Source organism: Amblyomma americanum, chromosome 4 (assembly GCF_052857255.1).
Source record: "Amblyomma americanum isolate KBUSLIRL-KWMA chromosome 4, ASM5285725v1, whole genome shotgun sequence".
Lineage (NCBI taxonomy): Eukaryota > Metazoa > Arthropoda > Arachnida > Ixodida > Ixodidae > Amblyomma > Amblyomma americanum.
In genome coordinates, this window is record NC_135500.1 from 215,492,632 (window position 1) to 215,519,622 (window position 26,991).

Genomic DNA, 26,991 nt, shown 5'->3' on the forward strand with positions numbered 1-26,991 from the left:
TTGGTTGTCGTCAGTTTTCTCTCAACTATCGTTTCAAGAACCCAACCAGGCGGACTTCCGTCGACGATGTTTTCGTTCAGGATTTATGGGGTTTAAAGTCCCAAAGTGGAGGGCAGCGGAAAATTTCTACCACCTGGGTTTCTTTAAAGTGCACTGACATCGCACAGTACACTGGTCTCTAGCATGTCGCCTCCATCGAAATGAAACCGCCACAACCGGGATCGAACCCGCGCCTTTCGGGTCAGCAGCAGAGCACCTTAACCACTAAGCCACCACAGCGACTGACTGAATCTTGTAATAATTTATTATGAGATGGCTCTTATGATAGTTTCAGAAGACGACAGTGACAGGCCGCTTCATCTTCATCAAGTGGTTTAACGCAACACAGTTTCTCCACCAAGCACCTCACATAATTCTTTTTGTTGTCCAGGGGCTAAACGATGATGATTATTATTATGGTTATGAATTTTTATGGCGCAAGGGCATCTATGGCCAAAGAGCGCCATGGCACAAGGTATTTTCGATTACTCAAGGCGGGGTCAAAGACCCATTTTCCAAGCATTTCACCCCTGATTAGCCGAGCAGCGGGCCAGGGGAAAGCTTGTACCCATTGTATCACCGGTGGGTACCCGGCGGCACTGGGGATCGAACCCCCGGGGGCTAAACGAACATGTTATTATCCGCGCGATACATTCTAAGGGGTTGTGGCGACGTACTCCGCCAATGTGGTTCTGGTTCTGCTGAAGGTGAGCTTGTGGTAAGTAGCTTCCTGCTGAGATGAATCATTGGCTGGTAACTCCAGCAAGTCAGCCTCGGAGGTTTTCACCAGGACCAGGTCTGCACTTAGACGCAACGTATGATGTGTGAAGCGGGCAAGCGTCGCTCCGTTAAGGCTGCAGAGCGGATACCAAGGCAAGGGAAGCTTTGTCGGGATAGCATAGAATTAGACTGAGCGATGAGGTGAGTATATATGTAAATATTCGCAGAGTCCTCTGGTAATAGCGCGAGAGGGTACCTGGGAGCATTTTAATAGGCCTTTATTCTCATTGAATAAGGACTTTTGTCTCGGCTACTTGGTGCATATATAAGTGACGGAAGCTACAGCTCGAAAAGAACGAAGAAAAGACTGAACCAACAAGCGCCCGTCCTGTCTTGTGTGTTGTTTCTTGTCTTAGTTCTTTTTGCGCTGTGACTTCCGCCACTTTATTCTCAGTTGATTCAATTCGGTCTGATGATGCCAGTGGCGACGATTACAGTTATAATGATTATCGCAGTGGTAGTAAAACTTGCTTCGCGTATTTTTCTTTCCAACGGTGTCTCCATACAATTTTCCCCTATGGCGTCTCCTTCCAAAGCGCAATTTTCCTTTAACTGCGAAGCTTCTCTGAAAGCTGTATAGCTTTCCTCTGTATGCGTATGGTTGACCTTGGGTGCATTCTAATATGTAATTACTCCCTTATTAGAAATATATTCCACCTTGGGGTATTTTCCTAAAATATTGCGCTAACTCCATTCTTATTTCGAGTTACTAATCAATTTCCTCTCGCCCTACCACCTGATCTGCCAGTCTTCCAGGTTAGCTCAGTTGGTAGAGCGGCTGCCCGGGACAGGTGGTGGTCCTGAGTTCCAACCCTGGATCAAGTCGAATTTTTCTCGAACTGCGAAGTCTCTGTGAAAGCTGTATAGCTTTCTTTTGAAGCCCGCTTGGGTGGATGCTAATGAGTAATTACTCCCTTTTACAAATCTGCTTTGCCTTGGGGCATTACCCTAAAGCAATTTGTTTTTCTTCCCCTGACAACGGGGATGTGAGGATTCAGAGATTTACAGTCTCGACCAAGGCGTCAGTTTTGGCTCCGAGTGTGTGGGAAGGCTGCATGCGAGTGCAGTAATGAACCGCTCGGGGCTGTGTCCGGCTGTCTGGCTAAATTTCGCTGAGTCGCTGCTCGAAGGAGGTGAATTATTCTTTGTCGCGCGTCCTTCACAGCACAAACTCATTTTGCGCAGTTGAATCTCCACGCTAGCTGCTGGGACGGCGAGTGGCTGTTCATCAGTATTAGCGTCACTCGAAGTGTCGAGCTTCGCCGTTGACACCCGGGGCATTCTTCGGGCGGGTGTTTGGTTAGATCAACAGGCGAAGGTAAATGGCGCTTGTGCGAAAGTGTTTTAAAATGTTTAACAAAAGGGGTAATGAGTTTGGCTCACGAATGGTCTGCGCACGCACGTGAAGACTAAATATCCATGCCGCGTGCGAGAACGGGTGTTTGGAAAAGACTGAGAGGGCGTCTCCGCAGACAGGAAAATGAGTAGAATTCCAAAAGTCGTTCGAAGAAATAAAAGTATCAGCCTCGTTGGATAGCAGATAATTTCTTTTCATAATCACTAACTGACTGAGTTCCATGCAGCGTGAGACTGAACTGAGCTAACTGGCAGGTGGTTGTACCGAGAATAGAGACATCCCATTTTCCGTACCAGTTTGGCAGTGGTGTGAAGACCGTACGCTCGTCACTAATACACTGCTCGTTCAAAATAAGGATATTTGTTCAGATTTAGTAGTTTTAACGCGATAACATTAATATCTCTATGTCGAAAAAATCGTCCGGTGTCGGCGGCATCGACCGCTTGAAGCCTCGCAGCCGGAGCGGCCGAATCAACCGGAGCACATGACCTTGTGGCGTCATCACAACTTTCCCACGGGATTGTGAGAAAACTCACCACCGCGGCAGATGGAAGCGAAATTAATGATTGGTCACGAGAGGTTGCTGAGGAAGAGCAACCTGGGTCTCACAAGCTCCACCGATTGTACCTGCCATCGCATGGCAGTGGCGCATCGCTTGACCGCTGCTCCACCACGTCAGGAGTGGTGTGAGGACTACAATCGATCTATGAATGTTAAGTCGAGGATTACCAGCTCCGCACATATGGGCATCAACCCATTAACCCTAATGCATCATACTCTTAAGGCCGATCGAACTTAAGTTTTTCCCTAGTTTTTTTTCTGCGCACCGCTGCCGAACTCGGATGACCTTCTTTTGGTCACAAATTGTAGCACTATGTCAAAGGAGTTTTTTTTCATGGTTACTGGGGATTTCAAGCGCGAAATCAGGGCAGAACTTCGTTGCGTTGAAAAAAGCATGAAGTTTTGTTGCGATGCCTGTGTGAAACTCGTGCTATCGGCTCGGACGTCAAAGTGCGTCGTAAAGAAATAGCGATTTGATAAAGTACAACGAAAGTTTGAGGATTGAAAACAACAAGCTGACACGAATAATTGAAGCAGCGCACTCGAATCAAAATTGGATGGGACACTTAAGCTCCGCCTTAAGTGTATGACGCGACAGCGTAATAGACTAATTCCCATTTGTGCGGAACGTCATTCTCTAGATTCATAGATCCATGGGAGTCCTCATACGTCTGCTGGCGCAGTGGTGCAGCAGCTAAGCGATGCGCCACTGCCATGCACGGTAGGTGCTCCCAATGGTTGGCATTGTGCGGCCCGGGTTGCTCTTCCCGAGCGACCAAGCATTTTTTTGACTGCAGCATCTGCCAAAGTGGGCAGTTTGGTCCCTATCCGGCGGGCAGGTTGTGATGATGCCGCAAGGTCACGTGACCTAGGTTGCCAACCTGCCTCCTAGGTTGCTCTTTGGGGACCATCTGTCAGAGCCATGCCCGTGATTTTTCGCTCGGCGCCGACACCGGTTCCTCTGCAGAACGGGGCCTTTAAGGCTGTCGCGTTAATAATCTGAAGACAAAAGATGTTCCTTCACAAGAAAACCCACAAAAGCCAGATAAGTTCCATATCGTTGTCCGCTTTGTAAGGCGAGTTATGCGACATGCATTTATGCCCTCAGATACGAAATTTTCTTTGCATCGCCTCGAAAATAGAGGGAGAGCATCTGCGAAGATAAGCTGCACCCTTGGATATTATTTTTATTCTGGTGGGCCATTCTTGGCAGGTTTGCAGGACTTCTTGCACAGATCACACGCGCGCAAAGGTAGCCCTACTTTAGGCTTAGCGTTGTCGTCGGCCTACTGCATGGCTTAGCTGGGACCTTCATGGCCGCAGTTAAGCGCGACGACCCGGAAAGCACGCGAAAGATGGAGGTGCAGATGGCACCGAAATTGGAGCAGTAAAAGTTGGCCGAATTTTATTTCAGAAGAAGACGGAGGAATGAGAGAAAGTCAATCAATCAATCGATCGTTTTATTCCTTGAGAAAGACCCGTCAGGCTAAATAAACGGCCGTGCGTCAAGGGGACGGCGCCGACGGCAGTGCCACCGACTCGGCGGTGGCCAAGCAGACGCCCTATGAGCAGTGGAAGCCGGACAGCGCTCACAATTTCGACGTGAGCGAGGTGGTGATCGTCGTCAGACTAAGTGGAGTGCTCAATCTGAGCTAGTTCACGAGGGGCAGAGTGCTGGAAGAAGCCATCTACGTTGCGGTCGGAGAAGAGGAGGAGGCGCAGGTGCCAAGCGTCTGGCTGATATGGGACCAAATTCTAATCCTCGCTGGCGCCACGAGCATCCAACTCATTCGCAAGTTTCTTGCAGTCGACCACATCGTGATCGAGGGAAAAGCCAGGCCAGTACAGACATACCTCTAGGATGAAGAGAATACGTGCAAAGCGGTTGCTAACGCAAACACCAAGCGCACGGAACACGACGTCAGGAAAGTCTCACCGCACGTACGAGTGATCGGAATTGGAAAACTAGGTTCCTCGGACATGGCTATCCTCACGTTCGAAGGAAAGGAGCTTCCGTTTCATGTCTTTATTTGGTGCGCAGCCATTCCGGTCTAACTTTACTGCAAGACTATACCAGCCTGCACTCGAGGAGTGTTACTATTGCACATCGTAATGTGTGCCGAAACTTACAAGCCGACCGATGCCAAGGCTTGCGGTATAAGAAATGCAGGGGAGGACCACATACAGTATGCAAGCCCAGCGGCCTCATTTATAATCGCCAGCATTATGCAGGGTCTGCAGGATGCACCCAGAAGTTCAGAAGAAGAGGGGGCCTGGAGCCGGAAACGGGAAGAAGTCTGGATAATACAAGCCCAATTTGCAACAACAGGAACGCCAATTTGTAAAAGAAAAAAAGTCTGAAGATTTCGAGAATGGTAGCAACAGCAAGAGTGTGTCGCAAATTCTAGAAACAAGCCGGTTCACCATCATCTGGGCCATCTACAATGTCCTCGAGCAAACCACCTAGTAGGCCGACTGGATGGGGGCTGAGGCCAGAACCCCCAACACAAAGAATGGTGAAGGCCCCAGCGGAAACAAGGTGAGCGGGGCAGTATATAATCACAGCCTCCCCTTCCCTACGTTGGCTGAAAAACAGCTTAGGACAGAAAGCTTAAGATGCGTACAAGAAGTCTAACCGGAAGAGTCGAGAACGAAGCAGAAAAGAAATGCGGTGGTGATTAAGGTGCAGGAGAACTCTACTCAGCTTCGCTCTGCTCTCCGTAGCGTGGATGACTCAACCGAGTCATCGTCTCGCACGTCAACGGAGAGGTGGAAGGCTGCAGGTGCGCAATGCAATGAAAGGATCCATAGACAAGCTGGAGAGAATAGCATGTATGATTGAGCGAAAACTAGAAGGTATGCAGCTGCGAGAATCACGGAACAAACCATGGTGCGATTACTCGAACCGCATCTCACAAAACTACAGGCATATGCAATCAAAACTAATCGCAAGATTCAAGACGCGATGGACAACACAATAACTAACAAAACGCCGAGACTAATGGGGAAGATGGGAAACATACAGATAAACATGGATGAGGCATTAGACTTAACCACAGATAAAAGAGGACAAAACCCTTCTACATCTCAAAATGGCACCGCGAACTAAACTACTTGTTATACGTTGGAACTTCAGGAGCTTTAAACTCAAAAGGATACTCATGCAGCGGTATTTTGATTCTGTGGATGAAACGCCGGATATTATCGCACTGCAGGATGTGAATGCGAAAGTGAGACTTGGATCACAGAGCACTCAATAAATTAATAATACAGCCAGCATTTTTGTACACAATGATATTACGGGATCTACAACAGAACTTAAATTACAGACTGAGATAGAGCACATATTCGTGCGCATCCTCCGACAGCGGGAAATCCCCCCCCCCCCCCCCCAATCATAGTTGGAGAGTTTAACGCATTTAACTTTCTATGGGGACATAATGAGGAGGATATAAAAGGGAGGGAATTGGAAGGAACAATTTCAGGCATAGCGCTCAATATCCTTACGGACCCGCTGTCACAATATTCCGCGCATCTTCGAAAAAACGGCGTTGCGCGTAAGCAATCGCGCCCGCGTGCTGTAAAATAAAACAAAAAACAGCGGGGAAGGACCCCCGGAGTGCGCGTAAACCTTGCGCGGGCTTTTCACTCAGCTCGCCGGCGCGGCGCCAAAGTAAACATAGCTACGCGCGGCGTCGATTTCTTTAGAATGTCGGAGAAGTTTCTGCTCGTTGTCGACGAAAAGGGGGTAACCTTGTCCGCGCTAAAGTGATACCCTCTCCCCTTCGCTCCTGCGCCGATGACGCCGAGACAGCTAGCAAATACCACAGCACAGATCACCAGGATGATTGCAAGAATTTCCAACAGAAGAAGAGGTATGAAGGAGGAAGACACATGTAGGCTAGTACAGGCCCTCGTGGTCAGTAGGATCTTATACGGCGTCCCCTACCAAACACCGCTCGAGCAAGAAAAGGAGCAGTTGGAGGCAATTCTTAGAAAAGCATACAAATGTGCTCTCGGACTGCCGGTCAGCACTTCGACGGAGAAATTCCTTAAACTGGGCATAAACAACACAGTACAAGAACATATCGAGGCCCACCTTATTGCGCAGAAAACAAGACTGATGCTGTCCGCAACAGGCAGAAACACGCTGCGGTTGCTGGGCATGAGGGACGCTTTGAAAGAAATCAATAGCACAGTGAGCGTTCCAAATGAAATCAGGAGGATCATTGAGATCAGTCCGATTCCAAAAAACATGCATCCAGATATACATAAGGCGAGAAGAAAGGCAAGATCTGAATTCCATGCAAGACGCTTCGCCGGGTCAAAAGACGTATTATATGTTGACGCAACAACATACAGACACCGATATGGCTCGGTAGCCAGCGTGGTGGATCACCAGCTCAGGGAAATCAACTGCGCTTCGATAAAAACCAACAACATACTCGAGGCTGAGGAAGCAGCAATTGCACTCGCCATCACCCAGCAGAGTGACGAGCCCCATGCACACATCATTACAGACTCGCAAGAGGCGTGCAGAAGATACAGCAGTGGACGCATATCCACTGCAGCCATTCACATACTCAAGGCGAGGACAATCACTTTTACGAGATGCTTCATCACGTGGACACCAGGCCATGAGGCTGTCAAAGGGAACCAATGTGCGGACGCCAATGCCCGAGCATACGCCAACCGGGAGGCGCGCACCGAAGGGGAACTGGACGCAGTCACTAGACGGTATGGAGCCATCTTAGAACACCAACGAGCCCTCCGGAGGACCTACCCGCCTCCCCACAAAGACCTTAGTAAACAGCAGTCGGTTGCCTGGAGACAACTACAGACTAATACATACCCCAATCTGAGTTTACTCAGCAAAATCTATCCATCCACTTATGAAAACAAATGCCCGCTATGCGGTGAACACGCAACGCTTTACCACGTTACATGGGCCTGTCAGAAAATGCAGGCAGCGCCGATAAACAACACACCTACACCGGAGCAGTGGGAGGCTGCGCTGTCCAGCTCGAAGCCTGAAGAGCAGCTCAAGCTGATCGACAGGGCTCGCAAGACTGCAAAGGCCGCTGGGGCCCTGGACTGAGGGCTCCACCTACGCTGCGAAAAATAACCCTAATACAATAAAGTTTTTCATTCATTCATTCCGCGTGGCGAGAATGACTTAGATTATTCTGGGCGGTGATTTCCGCGCTCAACCAATGGGGTCGCGTGCCCGGTGCGAGAAGAAGCTTGTGCAGTTGAAGCTGCGTGTATGTGCGCGCCTGCCTTGGCGCGAAGAACAAACAGACGCAGACTGCGCCTATAAATGAGGGGCTCTAACCGCTGTCTCTTAGCCCGAGCCGCCGTTTAAGCTTACGAGAAGCGCGCCCGCTCGACTCCCGGGACAACACCACTCGCCCAGCCACGGACCAGTGAGGCAACGTGCGCCAGTCTGCGAATCGGCCCCGTCGTGCTTCTCAGGTCGTCGGACTGTCGCAGTGCCCGGTGAACAAATTGTGTTTTGTTTATTTGTCTCTCTGTGTTTGTGCACTACAGGTGCAAAGATGTTGTTGGATTGTAATCTCTCTCCATGGTTACTTTGCATGAGTTGCATTGTATTTGTAAATTACTTTGTATGTGCTCGTACGAGTGATTGCGAAATTCTTTGTATCATCTCTTTGCTGTATAAACTTTGTTTTGTTTTGTGAACCTTTGGCTCCGACCCATTCTCTGGCTTGCGACCGGTGAAAGCTGGGCACCAAACGACCAACCTTCTTGTCACTTGGTAGCTGGTCTCCGGCTGAGCTTGCCACGCTGAGTCGAGGGCATCTCCTTTGTGACCGAGACCGCTACCCCCACACGCTATAAGGGTGTCTGGGAGCGCACGCTAAAGTGCGCGAAGTGGTGACATCCGCGGTATCCAACAATAATTGCCAATAGCGTGTCAAGAGACAATTGGTCCGAGATTTTTTTTATGAAAAATGATAAAAACAGATTCGGAGAACGCACAAGAGATTCAAGGTAGCAAGCACTATATACATGGTAATTTTATTCTATCCTTTACAGAATTTTATTTTAAAAACTGATTGCGAGGGACGCCTCCTTGCATTTGGGGACTCATTTCAGCCTTTGATAACCTACGCCGAAATTATATGACACCTACGTCTAACCAAGCAAATCAATCCAAATCCCGCTAAGGGTTTGAACAGATCAGAAGAATGTCATCTGAGACACTGCAAATAACGTCATTCCACAATCAAGCTAAACTTCACAAGACAAATTGAGAAGCATTTAAACCCAACTGTAGATTCTGTGGCCAATACACAGACCTATATCATATTGTATGGGCCTTCCAGGCTAATTGTTTTACAGATTTAATAGAACAGCCCTACGTGGGAAGGATGAGAGGTAGCCCTGACCTGCTCGGACTCAGAGGATCAGCGATCCCTCGTCTAAACAGCACAGGCGGCCTTTGCCAGCGGAATCCTTGACTGAGGATCCAACCACTTTCCCCTAACTTTCTTATGTCTTTACTCAACAAAAATTTTCGTTATCATCCTCAGAAAACCACTAATGCATCTTTCTAAGCCCCCGAGGCAAGCATCATGGATGACGTCGTAAGCGTGCATTCTTAAGCGTCAAAAATTGTTTTGAGTACGTTGCCTTTTAAAACTCTTTGCTCTTCTTGTCCCTTGCTGCCTATAAAACTACAGCGTGTTTAGCGACACTCTTGGTACTGTCACACTTATTGGAAGCTAAATACTACATTAGCCAGCGCCCCCTTGCATAGCCTTCTATCATCTGCATTTCGAATGACAACTAGCAACTGGGGTCACTTGGGCGGACGGGGCTGCTGCGCGGTCCGCACTTGAACGGTGGCGTCGCACATTTTAGAGATGCTGTTGTTGACGCACGCGCTGCTCCGGCGGCAGCGCAAATCGGGGGTTGCGCCAAACTTCGGTTAGGTCAGCCTACGTGTACTGACTCCGTTCTGGCGCCAAGGTCACCCGCGGCGCACAGACAACTGGAGTTAAAACCATGTAATGCTTAAAAAAACACCCGGTATATTGTAACACTGTCCTGAGGGAACTCAGCTATGGTGACAAAGTAAAATGTCTGAAGCGCATTTCCGCACTGTTGCTTTGCTTGCGATAAGAAGCTCAAGTTCGAAGAGACAAAAAGTCGTTCAGTCCTTTAAGGAACTACATTTTTTTCACCTCGAGCGTACTCATTAGCATGCGTATACCACACTAGTATCTAATTACGTGCACCGCTTTTAATCTCAAGCGCACAAGGGATGCGCGTGCTCACCAATTTCCAGTCAGGGAGCACCTCCAGGCGAGCCAGGAACAGAGGGACGCCGCCTTCGCTGCCTCCTCGCAGCCGGAGTGCAAGACGACACTGAGAGCGAGCTCGAGCTCATTGCCTCGTATGAGGGCTCGCAGGGCCGCCTGGAAGGCATGTATTAATACAGATATATTAATATAGATATTGCGTGTATAGTGGCTCCGAGAGTAGTGTTAACGGTATTAAGCGTGGCGAAACGAAGCCAGGAAAGACCAATGCTAGCGAATACGCTCAGTAGGGCTGCCGTCGAGCCAGGAACGGGAAAAGATGAGACAACAAAAAAATGTTCTCCTTAGATGGCTATTTGCCTTTCGCCTTTTCACTTCCCTAATTGTCACTGCCAGATCCGAGAAGCTGAGCACGAAAGGTGGACAGGCTAAGCTGAGCACAGCATTCAGTCTGTTAGCCAAGAGTAAAGAAGGCACACAAGCAAATAACGATAAGTACACAAAATGAACTGCATGACGCTTGTTTTTTAGAACCAGTACCACATACGTGTCGACGTCATGTTTCTCGCGCCTGTCTCAATATCACAGCAGCTAGCAATGTCGAATCGATTCAGAGGTCCTTGGCAGCTGGGCGAGTGAATTCCAGTTAAAGAGAAGGACCGATCTTTGTTCCAAGCGCTCTCGTGTGCATCGCAGAGACTGCAGAACGCACCCGAACGTCGTTGACAGCCAGATGACAACACGCAGCCAAAGTAGGCGTTCCTTCCAAGAGGTACTTCTCCGAGATGTCTTGTGCGCACTCTTGTACAAGGCTGCGGAGAGAATTTATAGGTGTAACTTAAAAGGTGGACGAAGAACAGCATCGCTAAAGTGCTCTACACATTACAACACGCCCTGGTAAAATTTGCTTAAAGGGCCCCTGACCAGGTTTGGACATTTCGGATCACCAGGTGCCGTGGGTGGACTGGGCATCGATGACAGTCTCTGTAAAAGACTCAGCCGGGTAAGTCAAGAAGGCAGCGGCGAATGCCACTCAGACGAGTCCCTCCAGCAATTGGCGTCCAGCGGTTCTCGTGACGTCACTGTTGCAAGGTGTATGATGCTAACCAGGAAAAGGAAAGGAAACGGACCTTAATTTGTTCCCGTGCCGTTAGGAGCGGGGAGAGGATTATTTGTTGTTCGTGATAGGGGCGCAGAGAGGTTATGAGGGAAGTTAGAGAGTAGGTGCAAGTCGCTGTACTCCGTTTCATACATAGGTGGCAACACGGGCACATTTGCGTTTCGCCTCCATCGAAACGCGGCCGCCGCGGCTGAGTTGGGGCCATACAGCCGGAATCCTCCTTTCCGGCACCTCTTCCTTCTTTCACTTTCCACCTTCCTCCATTTCCTTACGGCGCTGTTCGGGTGCCCACAGAAATGTGAGACAATTACTGCGCCAGTTCCATTCCTCTCAAACCATTTTTCAATTTTCAACGCTGCGGAGGCTGCGGAAGTAGTGCGTCTGCGAAACCATATTACTCCGCAACCTACCATTCATTCTTCTCGAAACCTCGGCAAGTGTTTGGACGAAAACAAACAGTGATATGAAACGAAGTTGTAGCATTGAAAATCAGGGTCGAAGCTGTGAGACACTTAATATTTGGGCCCTCTGGTCATAATTTTCACTGAGCGTGAACCACTTTTTAGGCGAAGCTGGAGTAAGAGTGATTCGCCCTACCAGCTACGTATCATACCGCCACATTTAATTCTTACATTCTTACTTCTCGAAGACTACATGAGCTGCACGACAAAAATGTAACGAGTCAAAACGAAGTCCAGGAGGTGCCATTCACGGAATTTAAGGTTTGTCTCAACGAAATATGCTGTGTTCACTTTGGTTGCACGGCGAACTACATTTTGGGCGCAGACATAGCCTGTGCGAACAGAAGGGCTAGCTTTGGCAGCGCTGCCTTCTTTGTATGAAACGGAGTAAAGTGTTGAGGAGCTCGCACCCCACGGCACGAGGACAAAGGAGCGTCTCCTGCCTTTTCCTGCCTATAGCCGCTGCTGCATCGCATAAAAAGTTGTCTGCGAGTGTAGAGTGAAATTACAGGTGACTGAAATGGGATGGGATTAACCGCGACGTCGACGCCATTGGCTGGAGGGCCTCCTTTGATGCATATTTGCCGCTGCCTTCTTGACTTGTATCCTCCTACATATAGAGAGCAGCGCTTACGGTGTCATCCGGTCGCCCTCAGTACCCTCTTCCTGGCGTTTCTCCCTGTCACCGCAAGGTTGCTACAGCTACGCACGGTGCGAATAGCAAACAGTATCAAGAGAGTGAGATGAGGGAGGAGTAAGGGGGAAGGAGAAGAAAACAATTTAGAGAAAAGAAAGAGCCAGATAGAAAGACCGCAATCACCAGAATGACCAGAATCACACGCAAACAATTTCCTGTGTACACGATATTTGTACACCAAGCGCATTCACGTACTGGAGCCGCTCAGTCACAACTACTGTACTTCGCCTGGACCCAAGCAACTCAACTGGTAATTCATACCTGAGCTTAAAATGCTGCCCTAGATTAAACGGCCCCTGACCGCCTTCACGCCGAAAATGTGTTTTACCCTGTGCTCATGAGGCCTCGGAAAGCGCGGACGCAATTTTTTTTTTAAAGGTAGCGGAGTCACAGCTGTGGCGGTCCGGCAATTTTGCCTCTCTCGCCTGTTCGACTAGCCTTCGTCCTTCTGCGGAGTGCCTCAGAGGCCTATATACGTCATAGCACCGCCTCACCAAGTATCTGCCTTTTTGCAACATGGCGGCGTTCCCGACGGCGTTAGCGCCTTCAGTGCACTTCGTTTGCTTTGTATCCTGAAGCTGTTCAAGGACGCTTTGGTCATCCGTTCAATGGGAAAGTGCGCGCGAGTTCGCGAAGGACTGTGGGATATTCTTACACCGCCAAGGTCATGCTTAAGACAAATAACGCTACGCTCTTCCAGGCTACTACCTTGGACTGCTTCGCGCCGCCTATAGGCCGTGAACATTGCGAATAGGAAGTCAGTCCAATTCCAAGTCCGACCTCTTCTGGTTTCAGTGTCCTATCTGTACTCGAAAGCTAGCGCTTCAGAGAGGCGCTGTGCGTTGATTGCCGCGATGCGAGCCCAATGCTCGTTATGATAAAAAGAGTTTTAAATACGCAAACTTCAGTCAGGTCAGGTTGTCTAAAATGGACCGAAACTACAGAACACACCCCGACACAAGCAAAAAAAAATGGCGGTGGTTTAGCTCTGGTTAAACCTGGAATTACGCGATAGCTACAGCTGGCCGAGTGGAACTTGGTCACGTGACCAACCACGTGCCGAACCACGTGATCAGCCACGGTGCCACGCTGCCGGCAGCTGCTCCGCATCACGTGGCCAACCGCGTGACAGCGTGGCGGCGCACCCACAGGGCGGCAGCGCAGCCACAGGATGGCGGCTCCGCCACGCCGAAAGCTCGGAATGTTACCGTAATGTAGCTACCGGTAAAAAAAAAGAAGAAACGTAGTCCGGTGTGGCAGACAGCTATGTGAAGATATGGAGTTAGCAAATTTGTTGGGAATGTGGTGTACAAGGGCTTCGTCCCGCAATGTACGGAACCTAATTGATTATGGTGGTGTAAAAATCACAGTGAAAGAGCATTTTTGCATCTCCTATCCACACAAGTCCTGCTGCTGCAACCGGCTACCACACCTGCGACCTCTGCGTTAAACAGAGATAAACTGTAGTAATCCCTCAAAGTGTCTTCAACAGCACGTAAGTAATTAAGTTGGAGCTTTAGTTCCTCGACGAAATATTTGAACACCGCGGCAAATACACGAGCCTCATCGTCCAGTCCAAAGCTTACTTTTCGGATTCGTTGGCCTGGCGTGAACTGCCGCCACTCGGGGAGGCGTCCTCGCGGCTGCTGCTCTCTGTGCGCGACGCGTGACGCACCGACAGCGCCAGCACGTACGCGCCGTGCGCCTGGCCCCTGCTCCTCAGGTAGGCGCTCAGCTCCGTGACGTCGCCCAGGGCCAGCATGAGGCCGACGGCTTCCGGCCTGTCTTCACTCACCAGCAGGTCGGACCGCCTGCGAGGAGCGTCGCAGGAGCGAAGACGTCGACTTCAGCGCTCAATTAATGTAATAATTGGTTTTGGGGGAAAGGAAATGGCGCAGTATCTGTCTCATACATCGTTGGACACCTGAACCGCGCCGTAACGCAAGGGATAAAGGAGGGAGTGAAAGAAGAAAGGAAGTAAGGGGCGCCGTAGTGGAGGGCTCCGGAATAATTTCGACCACCTGGGGATCTTTAACGTGCACCGACATCGCACAGCACACGGGCGCCTTAACGTTTTTCCTCCATAAAAACGCAGCCGCCGCGGTCGGGTTCAAGCCCGGGAACTCCGGATCAGTAGTCGAGCGCCCTAACCACTGAGCCACCGCGACGGGGCGCTCAATTCCCTCATTTGTTTCTTTTATTTTTCCCTCGAAACTGATTACCGGAGATGTTTGAGCGATAAAAGGAAACAATACATACAGCAGGACAGCAAACATGCGCTGAAAACAATGCAAAAATTTAGAGACGTCCGTGTCGCGCAGTAGTGACGTTCTTCACGTACTGAAGGCCATTCAGATGTGTCTATATTATTATAGACTCACTGTACGCTAATTTTCCGCCTTTTCACTGACAATTATTTTAAGCCAAAGCTGTAAACGCTCCATAATAAAAAAAATCCATCGTGTAACAAACGAATGGCAAGAAAAAATGCATCGCGTAATAATTAGTCAGCGAACACAAAGGGAAGGGAAGAAAACCCCCCAAAAAATCCTGAGAAGTGCTTCACAAAGAAGCTCAATGGCATGGACGCCGAGGCTACAATGTACAGAAAGCGGACATTTAGAAAAGTGAAAAAGCCTGATTGGTCCAATATCCATGCTTCCCCCTTCACTTCCTTCTTCCAGAAAGCGTCACTCATTATCCCGCCCGACCACTATGATGCGCCATATGCGTCACTTCTACATACTCTCTCATTTCTCAGTTTCTAGTGAGACCACAGGATAACGCGTTAACTGGTACTCTCCGGCACTATCCGGTAGAGGATCCGTGTCAACGTTGCGTCGCAAAATTTAGCGCTGCAAATTACGTAAGCTAATAATAAACTGAGAGGGGAGAGGGAAGCACAATAATGAAAGACCCCTTCCCCTCGCCATCCTTTTGCACGTTTCCGTCTTCCTATTTCGAATTCGTTTTCACGTGACAACGCGATTGACTAACAACAGCAACGGTATTGTTTTCGGCGTCTGAAAGGTTCCGCGGCATCCAAGGCGCTAAATTGAGACGAATTCGCGAGATTCATTCATGAAATATAAAAAACTTCTACCGACGAACTCCGCGGAAAATGCAGGCAGGAAACGTGGCACACCACAATCCACAGTTTGCACTCACCGCTTTGCCAGCTGGCGCCAGTATTGGTAGGAGACACCTGGAGCCAATGCAAGGGCTTCGTTCCACTGCAAGAAACAGTTTAGTGTGTGTTGTTCGCTCTGAGAGGATAGTGGAACGTATTTTGAAAAAAAAAAAGGGAATGCAGCCGTTGCTGTTTCGCACAGAGACAAAGAATCAAAATAAAGCTTCAGAACGCTTTAATCAAGCAAGCAGCGTTTTTTTTTTTATATGAGAACGCTTGATTAATGCGGCTAGAGGAATCCCTTAAGTGGGGCAAGTTTCAAAGACATAAAGATATACACAACTATTCCCCGAGACACCAGGGTCTCTTTTAAGTGGATGTCCGTTGCCATCTATTTCCAATGAAAACGCGCGTACACAACCTTCGGAGGTGACGTCTCGTAGTACTTACCGCTCCGAGTTCGGTGAGTATTTCGCAGTACTTTCGAAGGTTTCCTGTGGATAGGTAGAGCTGAGCGGCTTGGTGCAGGGACTGCTCTCGGCTCGGGCCGCCAACTCCCGTGCCACCGAACCGCGTCGCTGTGACTAGCTCCAGCTCACGCGCCTTGGACTGTGGGCACACGAGTATCAAGCATTGAACGGCGGACCAGCGCTGACCTGTGCCCTCGCATTGCTGTTTGCGAGCTGGTGCACCAGCGCATTAGGGAGCTATAACTTTAAGGTCATCGCGCATTCAGCAATCTGAATTCAGAGCAGCGACATTTCAATAAGCAATGATCGGGCCTGGGTGCTACAAGATACCTGGGTCCGTTGTGACCAGCCGGAGAGGAGCACACAGCCGCGTGTTGAAAATTCGCAGACCACGTGGTGACTGCGTGCTGACCATGTGTAGACCACATGGTAGTGCCGGTTGCTCCTCTCCAGCAGGTCACAATAGCCCCGAGTATCTGGCACCAGCAGCTTGCAGGACCGATCATAGCACGCTGTTGGATTCATTTGAAGCAATGAATTAGTAGAAACCCGAAGTTTGTAGTGATGTGGCTTAATCCTACCATTTGCTATAGACTCTCAAGGCGTAAATAAAATTAATGTTACAAATTCATAAAATCCACAAAATGTAGACAGCAAGCAAACACGCACAAAAACAGAACGCTTCTCTCTTTGTTATCACTGCATAGAGCAAAACAAAATGAACGGATAGGAAAACCGGACAGCTCACCGCCTTCAGCTTGACGAGATGAGTGCGATGGAGCAAGAGCGAGTCCTTGTACGAGTCGGACACCTCGGCATCCGCCCCCTTCGAGACTATGCTCAGTAAATCCCAGAGGTTACCAACTCCGGGGGGATCCTGCGACAGAGAGGGAAGCAAGAAAGAAGGCAGTGGAGCGTCCGGCCGGCCTCTCGTTGACAGTGGCACGCGTCATGGGCGCATATATCTCGCCTCGCGAGCAAACTCACGCAGAAGAATGTGGACCACGCCCGGAGCGCCGCCTCGTCTCGGGACGACTTGTGGGCATTCTTCAGCTGCCTGGCCGCTGCGCCGCACAGCATCTCTTTGCCTCTCCCCAGTGGCTGCTCTCCTGGCGACAGTCGAGTAAAAGGGGTGGACACAGGGAAGCTGATCTCTGGCGAGAGGCATTGCCCGCTTGTTGCGGAAGAACTTTGCTTATTGTCCTCGAGGTTCTGCTCCGAAAGTGCGGTGCAGGCCTGACACGTGACAGCCTAAAGTTTCCTTTTTCTAATCTGTGGGGCGAGCGACATATTTCACGGTATAGCCCCCTCCTCCCTCCCTCTACCAACCTTTACCTCCAGAACGTCATGCCAAGCACAGTGTAAGACTAAGGACCCTCTATAGTTTTCTGTAGCTGTAGCCTTCCCATGGCGGCCTTCCTTGTCTATACTATATTGAAAGAACTAAAATGTGGCAAAAGACAAAGACAAATGAAAGACAACAGACAGACGGGTGCTGACAACTAACTGTAGTTTTGGTCGCCGGTGGCGGTCTCTTTTGTCTGTGTCCCTCACATGCAGTCATTTTCTGTGACATTTTAATTTTTTGACAATAATGGACACGCCAAGACCAAATCAAACTCGTCCCTGAAATTTTGTCGTCTCGTGACATAATAAGAGGGACCTCCAATTCGACTGAGAACAACGAAAAAACGATCTTGAACCACCATGGTCTACTGAAACTAGAGACACGTAAGTCATTAAAAAAGCAACGTGATAACATGTATTCAAGAAGAGGGCTTAGTAGGGCTGGTTGGTGCATGTTGATGGAAACTGACTGAACAGCGCTAACAGATAGGACGGAAGTGAAGAACACACAGACACAAGCGCTTGTGTCTGCGTGCTGTCTGTTGGCGCAGTTCAATCAGTGATAACATGTGCTGGCGGAAGACCTATTACTCGGCTGCTTTTCTTTCAGCCCTTGCATTTAATGGTGGACTACATCTCGGTCTGCGCACCTTGAGCCGCGACGACTGTGTCCAAATCCCATCCGCACAGGATCCGCAGAAACATGGTTGAAGCCAGGGGCAGCATGGACCAGACACGGACCGTTGAGTCTCTAGACGAAGAAGCCACCACGAATGGTCGTCGAGGGTGGCAGGCGAGCGCTGGATACAAAACGCACGAGCTAAGGGCAGGATTTCAAAGCGGTTCCATGCTTGCCTTACGGCGACCTCTTAACGTCTTTCCTACCGTATTTATCGCTTCGTCGAAAGGGCGTCTGACTTGGGATGAGTGCTTAGAATTTTTTTTTTTCATTGAGCCATGGTAACGACAGTGAGAGCAGTCGACAGGAAAAAAAATACTCAGCAAAGTAGGTGCCATATATTCCTCTTTTTATATGATGCACCCTTGGGCAACACTCACTGGCTCAAACGAGGTCACAGTTACTCTTTAAATCGCCGCACAGCGAAGACGAATTATCTTTACAGCAACTACAATGTAAACGAGGTATGTAGGTAGAGCTTGCGCTGACTACAGTTTTCTTAGCTAAGTGTCCTTCGACACTCGCTACATTACCAGCGTACGCAAAGCCTCACAAAGGGTTTTCACGTTGTCGGGAGCACAGTGCAAACCGTACGGTTGAATGCCGCAAGCATTCCCGGAAACTCCTAACTGCATACATAAGTCGCCCATGAAGGTACGTCGCTGTCACCTCCCATGACTTCATTCTAATTGCACGCGAGAGGAGAGAGCGAATATGAAGTAAGCCAACTCTCAGCACAGACTGGAGGCACCGATGGCTGATAGACGGTCACCGCCTCTGGGACTTCGGACTAAGCGCTCAACTCGGCGTCGTTTATTGTGTTTGGATGAGTGGAGCTTTATTCACTCATTCGCCCACATCTTCATGCCGATATCTGCTCTAAATTTCTATCTAAATAAGACAGACGCAATGTGGACATTCCTTGTTTATATTGCCCACAAATGTCGCACGACTGCACTCACGTTCCATTTACTGGACCAGCTCATCATTTCATTCTCTGGGGCAATCTCTGTAACCCTTCACACTTGAGCTGTTCACCTGATTAACCCTCCCTGCCTTTCCTTCATTCTCTCTCTTTATTCACTATGTAGCAACATGTGGATAGCGTTGTCCGGATAAATGTGGATTAAATAAATGTTCACCATATTCATGCCTACAGCACACGCACCGGCAAAGCCTTCGTTTTCGACGAAAATGCCACCACTAATCACTATCAGTGCTATTCTGCTCACATTACGCGGAGTATTTTTCTAGTCTTGATCCGCCTATTTTGGGCGGCTTTGGTTATTACAGTTCTTTATTTATACAGTTCTATTATGGGAAAAAATTGTCCTTCATGTAATATTTGCTAATTCTGCTCCTTTTTCCCGATGTCATATATTTCAACTGTGTACCGAAGCAACTGGCTCACAGGCAACTTGGTTATCATTCGCACCTCTTCTTTTCTGCACCGTTCTGGTAATCCATAACAAGCCTAGCAGCCTTGTCGATATGTTCCTTCCAGGCTGAGCCCACATAAATGTGCAGTCCCAGAGCTCTGGCTTCATAAATCAGATCATATTAAATTTAAGCCCGAAGTATGTCTTGGTATTAATCTAATCAATATTCATGTTTCGCTCGGGAAGAGCTGCAGTGATCAGCAGACAACGCCAGTTCTTTTAAAGCTTTCTCCACAAGATTTCTAAGTGCCTGTCTCAAAGCTTATCTTCTAGCTGAAGAAAAAAAAAAAGACAGTAGGCTTTCGCTCCACTGAAGGCCACTGATGCAGAAATGCAGTGCGGCAACAGTATGAACATTATAAGCTATAAAACAACTGGCCCAAACCAAAGCACTTCTTGATCATATTCTGATGGCGCCTGTCTCGTTTTTTGTGCCTTCCTTGTCTGTCACTTTTGCACAGTCTTTAGAATCAACATTTCGAGGCCGGTTGTGCGGCGTGTTGTGAAACAATGCGCTGCGCGTCAACAATAGGCGAATTTGCACTATTTTGAGCACTGAGACTAGTGCCTTGAAACGTTATTCATTACTTGACATTTTAGAGACTGCAATTTTGGCTGACTCCACCAGCCAAGCAGGATGAGTTTAAACCTCATGAATGGAACTCTTTCATGAAAGGAATGCATTTGTACAACGACTCTCTTATGGCGAAAGGTACATGTGCGCATTTAAAAAAAAAAAAAACTCTGGATGACGCAACACGTTCTGTGATGCAATATCAAGAATGTTTCAGACGAAAGCGACTAAGCGGTGCGGCGCGGCGCGGCGGAAGATTTCAAACCCCATCGCTCCAGCCGCCGCGGCCGATCGAAACCGGTTTTTGCGCCACGGCGGATCAAAAGTCGCGAGAGTTTTCGTTTGCATGTGAAACAGGCTTAGGGAAGGCAAACGGTTCGGCTTTGGTGGATATTAAAATCCATCTGTAATTGACAATGTAGGTACTTCTTGAACTTAACACGATAGCACGCAGAACACACAGCGTAATGAGACTCCTCGCGTTCTAGGAAACCGTTGAGAAACTCAATGAGTTGCCGGTCTGTAGCAACTCGCACATCACTGGTGAAACACAAACGATCAAACATCGCACACAGTGTCGAAATAAACATCCAAGAACTTTAGCTTGAACAGTTTGTCCACACTGTCGAAACAATGTGTTGAAACGCCTGCGATGCCGTCGAAGGTGCTGCCTGGAAGTTTTGGTTTAAGCGACACTGTTGTGCTCTCCACCTGCTTTTTATTTCATTTTAGCACTGTTTATTGGCAACCTCTTTTTTCTCGGTCCTGCGGTGCCGAAAAAGATTCCCTATTGTGGCTTTCATCGCTGCACCAGCTCTGCGTATTCGTACATCTTCACGGCGATTTCTGTAGGCAGCCGATAAATCTGATAGTTATGGCGGCTAACAAGGTATATTAGGAGGCGGGTAGTTCGGCAGCCAACTGAATGAAATTTTGTAGCCATTGCAGTGTTGTCGCCTGACGTGCAATGAAAATGCTGAACTTCGTCTGCGCTTTACAGATGGCATGAAATCCGTACACCAGTAGCAACCCCGAAGCAACTATCTGTCGCGGGCTGGGGTGCCGGACGCATACGTGGAAAGCGGAGCCCAAGAATTCATTTCGGCATTAAAAGAACGATAATGCAGCAGAGTAACTCAAAGCGAGGGGCAACCAACAGACGCCGGCCAGCGGCCCTGCCCACCGTAAATGTCGGCTCCGTGGTCGAGCAGGACGCAGAGGCAGACGCCGTCGCGGGTGTCCCACAGCCGGATGGTGGCGTCCCAGCTGCCTGACAGCAGCAGGTGGCTCAACTCGGGACTCCACAGCACGCTGCGGGTCAGGTCCGAGTGGCCGCGTAGCACACGGACCGCCGACTCGCAAGTGTAGTTCCACACGTGGATGGTGCTGCGAGGCCGATGTTTGCCGCGGGCTTAACCCCACGTGTTGACTTTCTACGCCCCTCTCTTTCTTCCCATTCGCTAGAAGTTTAAACGACAAGTATTTTGTTTTATTTGGAACGTTTTTGAATAGTTGCTAAAGGAATCGACCGATGTTTTTTCGTTTCCAACCCATCAATCGATTAGCTTCCGCAAGCTGATGCGGATAGCTTATCATACAGAAGAATATGCCATTGTTTCCGTCAGAACTACTACAATATATCACCGAATATTATCTCTCTAAGAAGAAATGAAATCACCCTTTATCAGTTGTTTTTGATATGACTAAGCATTCCATTTATTTTGCTTAGCATTAAGCCCACAGTAATGACAAAGATATGACTCTGATAAGATATATGATACGATACTATATGATATATGATATATGATATAAAAAGATATGAATCAAATGTCTACTTTTCTTTTGAAATTAGTCGTCGCAACGTCTTCAATGATCATAGCTTCCCGACTTTATTGGCTTGGATGTTTAGGCTGACATTTGCCTACACATGTTTTCCCTAACAGCATTGTTAACAGAAACTGACGGCATTGCTGAAACCAGTAACGTCACTTAGAGCAATAGGCCCAATGGTAACACGAAAAATAGAGTGCTCAGGGCGTTTATTTCTTATTAGTTATCTATTGTTCCTGCATGGTTAACTAAGCAAGAAAAGTGAAAGAAAGCGGCATTATGAAGATAACTCAGAGGAGCGCTGACCAGTCGTCGGAGGTGCTGCAGAGCACGCCATCTCGAAGTGGCGACCACTTGACGCGGAACGCCTTCTCCTTGTGGCCGATCAGCGTCTTGAGGGGCACGCCACCGTTGAGACTCAGATAGAAGATGCGGATGACGCCGTCACCGCACGCCGTGGCGATGATGCTCCTGCGCGTGTTTTATTTTAATGCGCCACCATTAGAGCGCACCCATTATCGCTAAAGGCGTCCGCCGTTCGTCTGTGAAGACTCCAGTGGCAGGAGGCGAAATGCAGAGAGATAAATCCCTTTCTAAGAGAGGGAATAGGAAGATAGGCTTGGAGGAGACGGGCGGCGCGAGGAACACCAATCAGAGTCGAAAGGTGGGAAGGTGAGAGGGCCCACAGCGTGTCACACGGTGATTGGTGGACTCGCACAGTCTGAACTCCTCAGTGGCAGCGGCTCCTTCGTCCGGGGTGAGCACTGTGGCGCATGAATCGCGTTGATCGTGTGCAAGTTTTGTAGCTATAGCTGCATTACGGTAGCAGTTCGAGCCTTCAACGTGGGTGGTCACGTGGTGCGGAGCAGCTGCCGGCGGCGCGGTTGATCACGTGGTTTGTCACGTGACCAAGTTCCACTCAGCTAGCTGTAGCTATCGCGTCACTCCAGGTTTAACCAGAGCTAAACCACCGGCAATGTTTCTTTATTTTTTTTGCTATTGGTTTCAAGCCGAAAAAGAAAACACTTGCTATCCTTTATATAGTTATACTTGTTTTCCTTTATATATCATTTGTAAACACTTACCGCAAGTATTAGGTCCGCAAGCAAAGTTTCCCATGCTTTGTCACTGATTTTGCCTCGAAAAATCACGGTTACAAACTGGACACTTACTCGTTGTTAGGGTTCCAGTCACAACCGAATACCGTTGCGGGATGATGGAATGTCTGGATAAGCGCGCCATCTGTCCGGTGAACCATGCTTTAAAAAGAAAAAGAAAATATGGGTGGGTAAGCAGGACTGCGCAACTCTATAATGTGTAAAAAAGTAGAAATGTCCAGGCAGAGCAATTAGCAAGGCGCTAGCGCAATCATACTTGCCAGGTTGAATCTGCTCCAGCTGACGCTATCTTTCTTGAATCTGTTTGATTCCACGCCACACAGTAGATAGCAGTACCCTTGCCATGCTGCGCACACAGAAGGCAACATGAAGTGACTTTTTTTCTGCTTACCAGCAGCGTTGTCCACTGAGGCTACTTTAAGCTCACAAAATAATCAGTCCAAGGAAGTTAAAACGTTTTGATTGAGCAATAGAGAGAAGTTGGCAGACAGATAACATGCGTCGCTAACAAAGTAAAAAAAAACAGCTGCTTTGGGGAAGAAAGAGCTACCAGTGGAAGTAATCATGCACAATACTAGACATGCTTAGATTTACGAATGTCTGTCCGTACATCGAGAATGACGGTCTTGGCCTCGTTCTTTGCAGTGTCCCAAATAAGCAGCCCATCCTTCGACGTTCCCAGAGCCAAGCAGTCTTGTCCGGACGGCGCCCAGGACAGGCAGTAGATTGTGCTTCCTCTTGGTGGAGATGACATGACCTGCGGTGCAAACAAAGGTGCCCACTTCTTCATGAGGCCCTAAAGCTACCCGCACCGCATGTTGGTCAATTTAAATGAACCAACAAGACGCAAATGTTGCAGATATTTGCTCGTGACAAGAAATCTCGCCAGAGATCGCGCGAGGGAATCACCGCAGTGAGCACGATGTGGGCTTGCAGATAGGTGACGCCAGCTTCTTGCCCGCTACGCCAACAGAATATGGAATAGCTGAGGTAGCAGTTTCTCCGGTATCGCTGCAGTGCACGTGCATTTATACTGACAGTTTGAGCGAACCCTCGTTGGACGTTGCCGTCCTTGAAAAATTGAGTTTTAATACAAATGCCCCTTTCACTCCTTGTGAAATTCGCAAGAAGCAGGCGTAACACACAATTTATTGGCGCGCACAGATCAGTGCAACAAATTCACTGTAGAAATGCAGAAATGTTAGTCATGAAAAGATGGTTTAGTTGGTTTTAACAATTTAAGAACAACCAGCAACTTTTAAAAGCAGCAGTACGCAGCATATGCTACGTAGATACCGGCGAAACACACTGAAATTGTGGATTTACCAGAGGCGTTAAATAAGGGGACTCAAGAAGGTCGCGTGCTGAAATACTGCTGCGAAGCAGACATCTCTCGAAGCGTGCACGGTTCCAGTGCAGCACTCACCGGTTTCATGGTCTCAATGTTCCAGATCTTGAGAGTGCCGTCAAAGCCGGCGGTGGCGAGAAGGTTGCAGCTGTCGGGCTTGAACTGGCAGTCGAATATCGTTTCAGTGTGGGCCTGTAAGGAGCGTGCTCATTGGCTGGCACTTGGGCACCGAAAGTCTGTTCGCGTAGAATGAAAAGTCGCCGCGAAACCTGGAAAGCCTGTAGCGATCGTTTAATGTTGCATTACTTGTAATTAAATGGAATGTTAAAGAGCCTTGACAGGGTGATAGCGTGAATCGTTCCTGATACCACTGCGCGTCAGTAACCTCATTCCTGGCACCTCATCTGACTACAAAAGCGTTCTTGTCTGCTTGCAACCAAGAATTCGCTGCTTTCAAGAATTTCACAAAGAAAAACAATTCTCGCTCGGAATCAGGGACTACTGAATTGAAGCAAAGTTATGATTTTGCTCGCAAAGCAAATTCCGAGGGTTTCGCATCTTAGTTACACGAGAAAAGCTAAGTGAAAACCTCAAGAGATTTAAGCATTACTTTACAGCTGCGTGAAGTCATTTAAATGTTGTGTTTATGTAGCAGTGTAGACAGGAAGGAAAGTTTAAACCCATGGCCAACTACAGCTTTCAAGGAAGAATCACATGCCTCAGAGTGACAACAGGACGCGTTCTCCAGACGGCATGGTGCTCCGAATGATAGCTATCAGTTTCAACTCTCTTTGGGTACGTACAAAATTAGCCGACGTCCGTTCCAGTCCATTGTTTTGACCATGAACAAAATACAAATAAAACCATTGCCGGTGTTCTGTACGTCTTCACATGGGCGATATGCTATGAAGCGCAGGTCATTTATATCGTCTTGAGGTCGATAATGGTGGTGATAAAGAATATCTTTTTTTTTCAGACATGTGGAAGACAGGCTCTTTGCCGTGTAGCGAACATCCCTTCGTTTCGTAAGCTCATTTCCGCCGCTGTAGCGATCGCAGGACTCTTTACTATGAACAAGTTTTATCAGTTTCGCCTTTCGTTCATCCAAGATTTTTTAATTATTAGGGCGGTGCTATTTATGGATTAAATATTTTTTTAATCATGAACTGGTTTGTTTATTTTTAATCTACGGTTAAATTTATTTATTTATTTATTTATTTAGTTATTAAACTTCTAAAAGCCCTCTAGTCGAGGATATATTACATAGGGGAAGAGGTAAGGACAAAGGTATAATACATATACATATTACTAGGAGAAATCACAAAATAACAACCTAATTGTACCCAATACAAAAACAACATAATGCATTAGAGAAGTAAGGCAACTGCTGGTACAAAACAAAATAACAATACATCTGAATGAAACAAGTGATAGAAGCAACGAGAGAATTTATTGTCAATATTGTTTTCTCCTTCTCTGCCAACAAGTGGAAGAGAATTCTTGATGATCTAATATAAATGTACCAGACGTGACCAGTGTTGCCATCTCTGGCCACTGTACCTGAGGGGTGCCGAAAGAGCACTACGCGGTTACTGCAAATGTTTTGTTTGTTGTATCCCGCAACAGTGCATAAGAAAGCCTTCTACGGAAATGCGCACTCATAGACATCCAAGCGTGTCGCGCATCCACGATGGCCTGTACAAGTGCAGTTATATTAATTTCCCCAACCGATTCCACTAGATCTGACCCAAAGCCTTGAATTTCGCGAGCTGGGCACCAGAAATAATGCCAGTGCTTACCATCCCTCTTGAGGCCAGCTGTACGAGTTCTATTCCAGGCCTGCATTCTTAGGAAAGCAAAACAAGGAAACGGGCACCTCGTTTCTCGGAGCAATTAGGGTGCAGGTAATAAATCTGGCGACTTAATACCACTGGCCTCTGGCTGGAATGTCTAAGCCCGGGCTTAGAACTGAGCCGGGTCTAAACGCTGGGCAATAGCTTTCGCTTTCAGACTCCTAACGGTCATGGCTGCACTGGACACTGCCAAGATGAGCGGTCTGGTGTCGGGAACTTCCGGCACGCAACGGCAAGTGGCGGATTGCGCGGAAAAAGGCGAACTAGAAAAATGCAGTCGGCACCCGCGCTGTTAGTTAGTTATATTGATTTTAATGGCGCAAAAGCAACTGAGGCTATGATGCGCCAAACACACGGTTAGAGCTTTTGTTAAAGGTTACGCTTTTTATATCTAAAGTTTGTATAAAACATTGGCTTCTCTGAGAAATTTAAAAATGCTGGAAAAATCAACCAGTGCTTGATCTCCTAAAAGTAACATGGGGTGTAGTGGGATGTATTCATTGTACAATGTTGTGAAATATTTTTTCCTCAGTTGTTCCAGTTCTTTGCATACAATTAAAATGTGGTTTACCGTGAGTTCATCGCTACACATTTCGCAGAGAGGTTTGCCTTTTTTTGTCAGTAAGAAGTTGTGAGTAAGGTGTGTGTGTCCAATGCGTAGTCGACACAAAATAACTTCTATGAAACGCTCCTGATGTGTACATGATCTCCATTCTCCCAAAACAGGTTTTATAGAATGTAGTTTGTTGTTTGTTTGTTCGTACCATGCAATCTGCCACTTATTCCTGAGTTTACTGTGCAGTAATTTAGAAAAATCCCTCTGTGGTATGTTAACTTGTTTTATATGGCCAATTCTAGCTTGTGCTGCGCAAGCATCTGCTCTCTCATTACCTAAAATT

The 26,991-nt window shown here is 48.1% G+C and overlaps 1 protein-coding gene across 1 annotated transcript in view; it reads right to left on the bottom strand.

Annotated features, from left to right (window-relative positions):
• The window catches only part of LOC144129314 (WD repeat-containing protein 17-like), a 68,741-nt gene that overhangs the window by 10,733 nt on the left and 31,017 nt on the right, over positions 1 to 26,991 (bottom strand). The window contains exons 6-19 of the mRNA XM_077663354.1: positions 24,318 to 24,431; positions 23,502 to 23,648; positions 23,152 to 23,237; positions 22,946 to 23,032; positions 22,080 to 22,244; positions 21,127 to 21,329; positions 17,902 to 18,051; positions 16,892 to 17,013; positions 16,653 to 16,781; positions 15,885 to 16,043; positions 15,473 to 15,537; positions 13,891 to 14,115; positions 10,739 to 10,838; positions 10,043 to 10,182 (exon numbers count right to left, since the gene is read on the bottom strand). Coding sequence (XP_077519480.1) covers positions 10,043 to 10,182; positions 10,739 to 10,838; positions 13,891 to 14,115; positions 15,473 to 15,537; positions 15,885 to 16,043; positions 16,653 to 16,781; positions 16,892 to 17,013; positions 17,902 to 18,051; positions 21,127 to 21,329; positions 22,080 to 22,244; positions 22,946 to 23,032; positions 23,152 to 23,237; positions 23,502 to 23,648; positions 24,318 to 24,431 — 1,892 coding nt within the window. The remainder of the gene's footprint in view (positions 1 to 10,042; positions 10,183 to 10,738; positions 10,839 to 13,890; positions 14,116 to 15,472; positions 15,538 to 15,884; positions 16,044 to 16,652; positions 16,782 to 16,891; positions 17,014 to 17,901; positions 18,052 to 21,126; positions 21,330 to 22,079; positions 22,245 to 22,945; positions 23,033 to 23,151; positions 23,238 to 23,501; positions 23,649 to 24,317; positions 24,432 to 26,991) is intronic.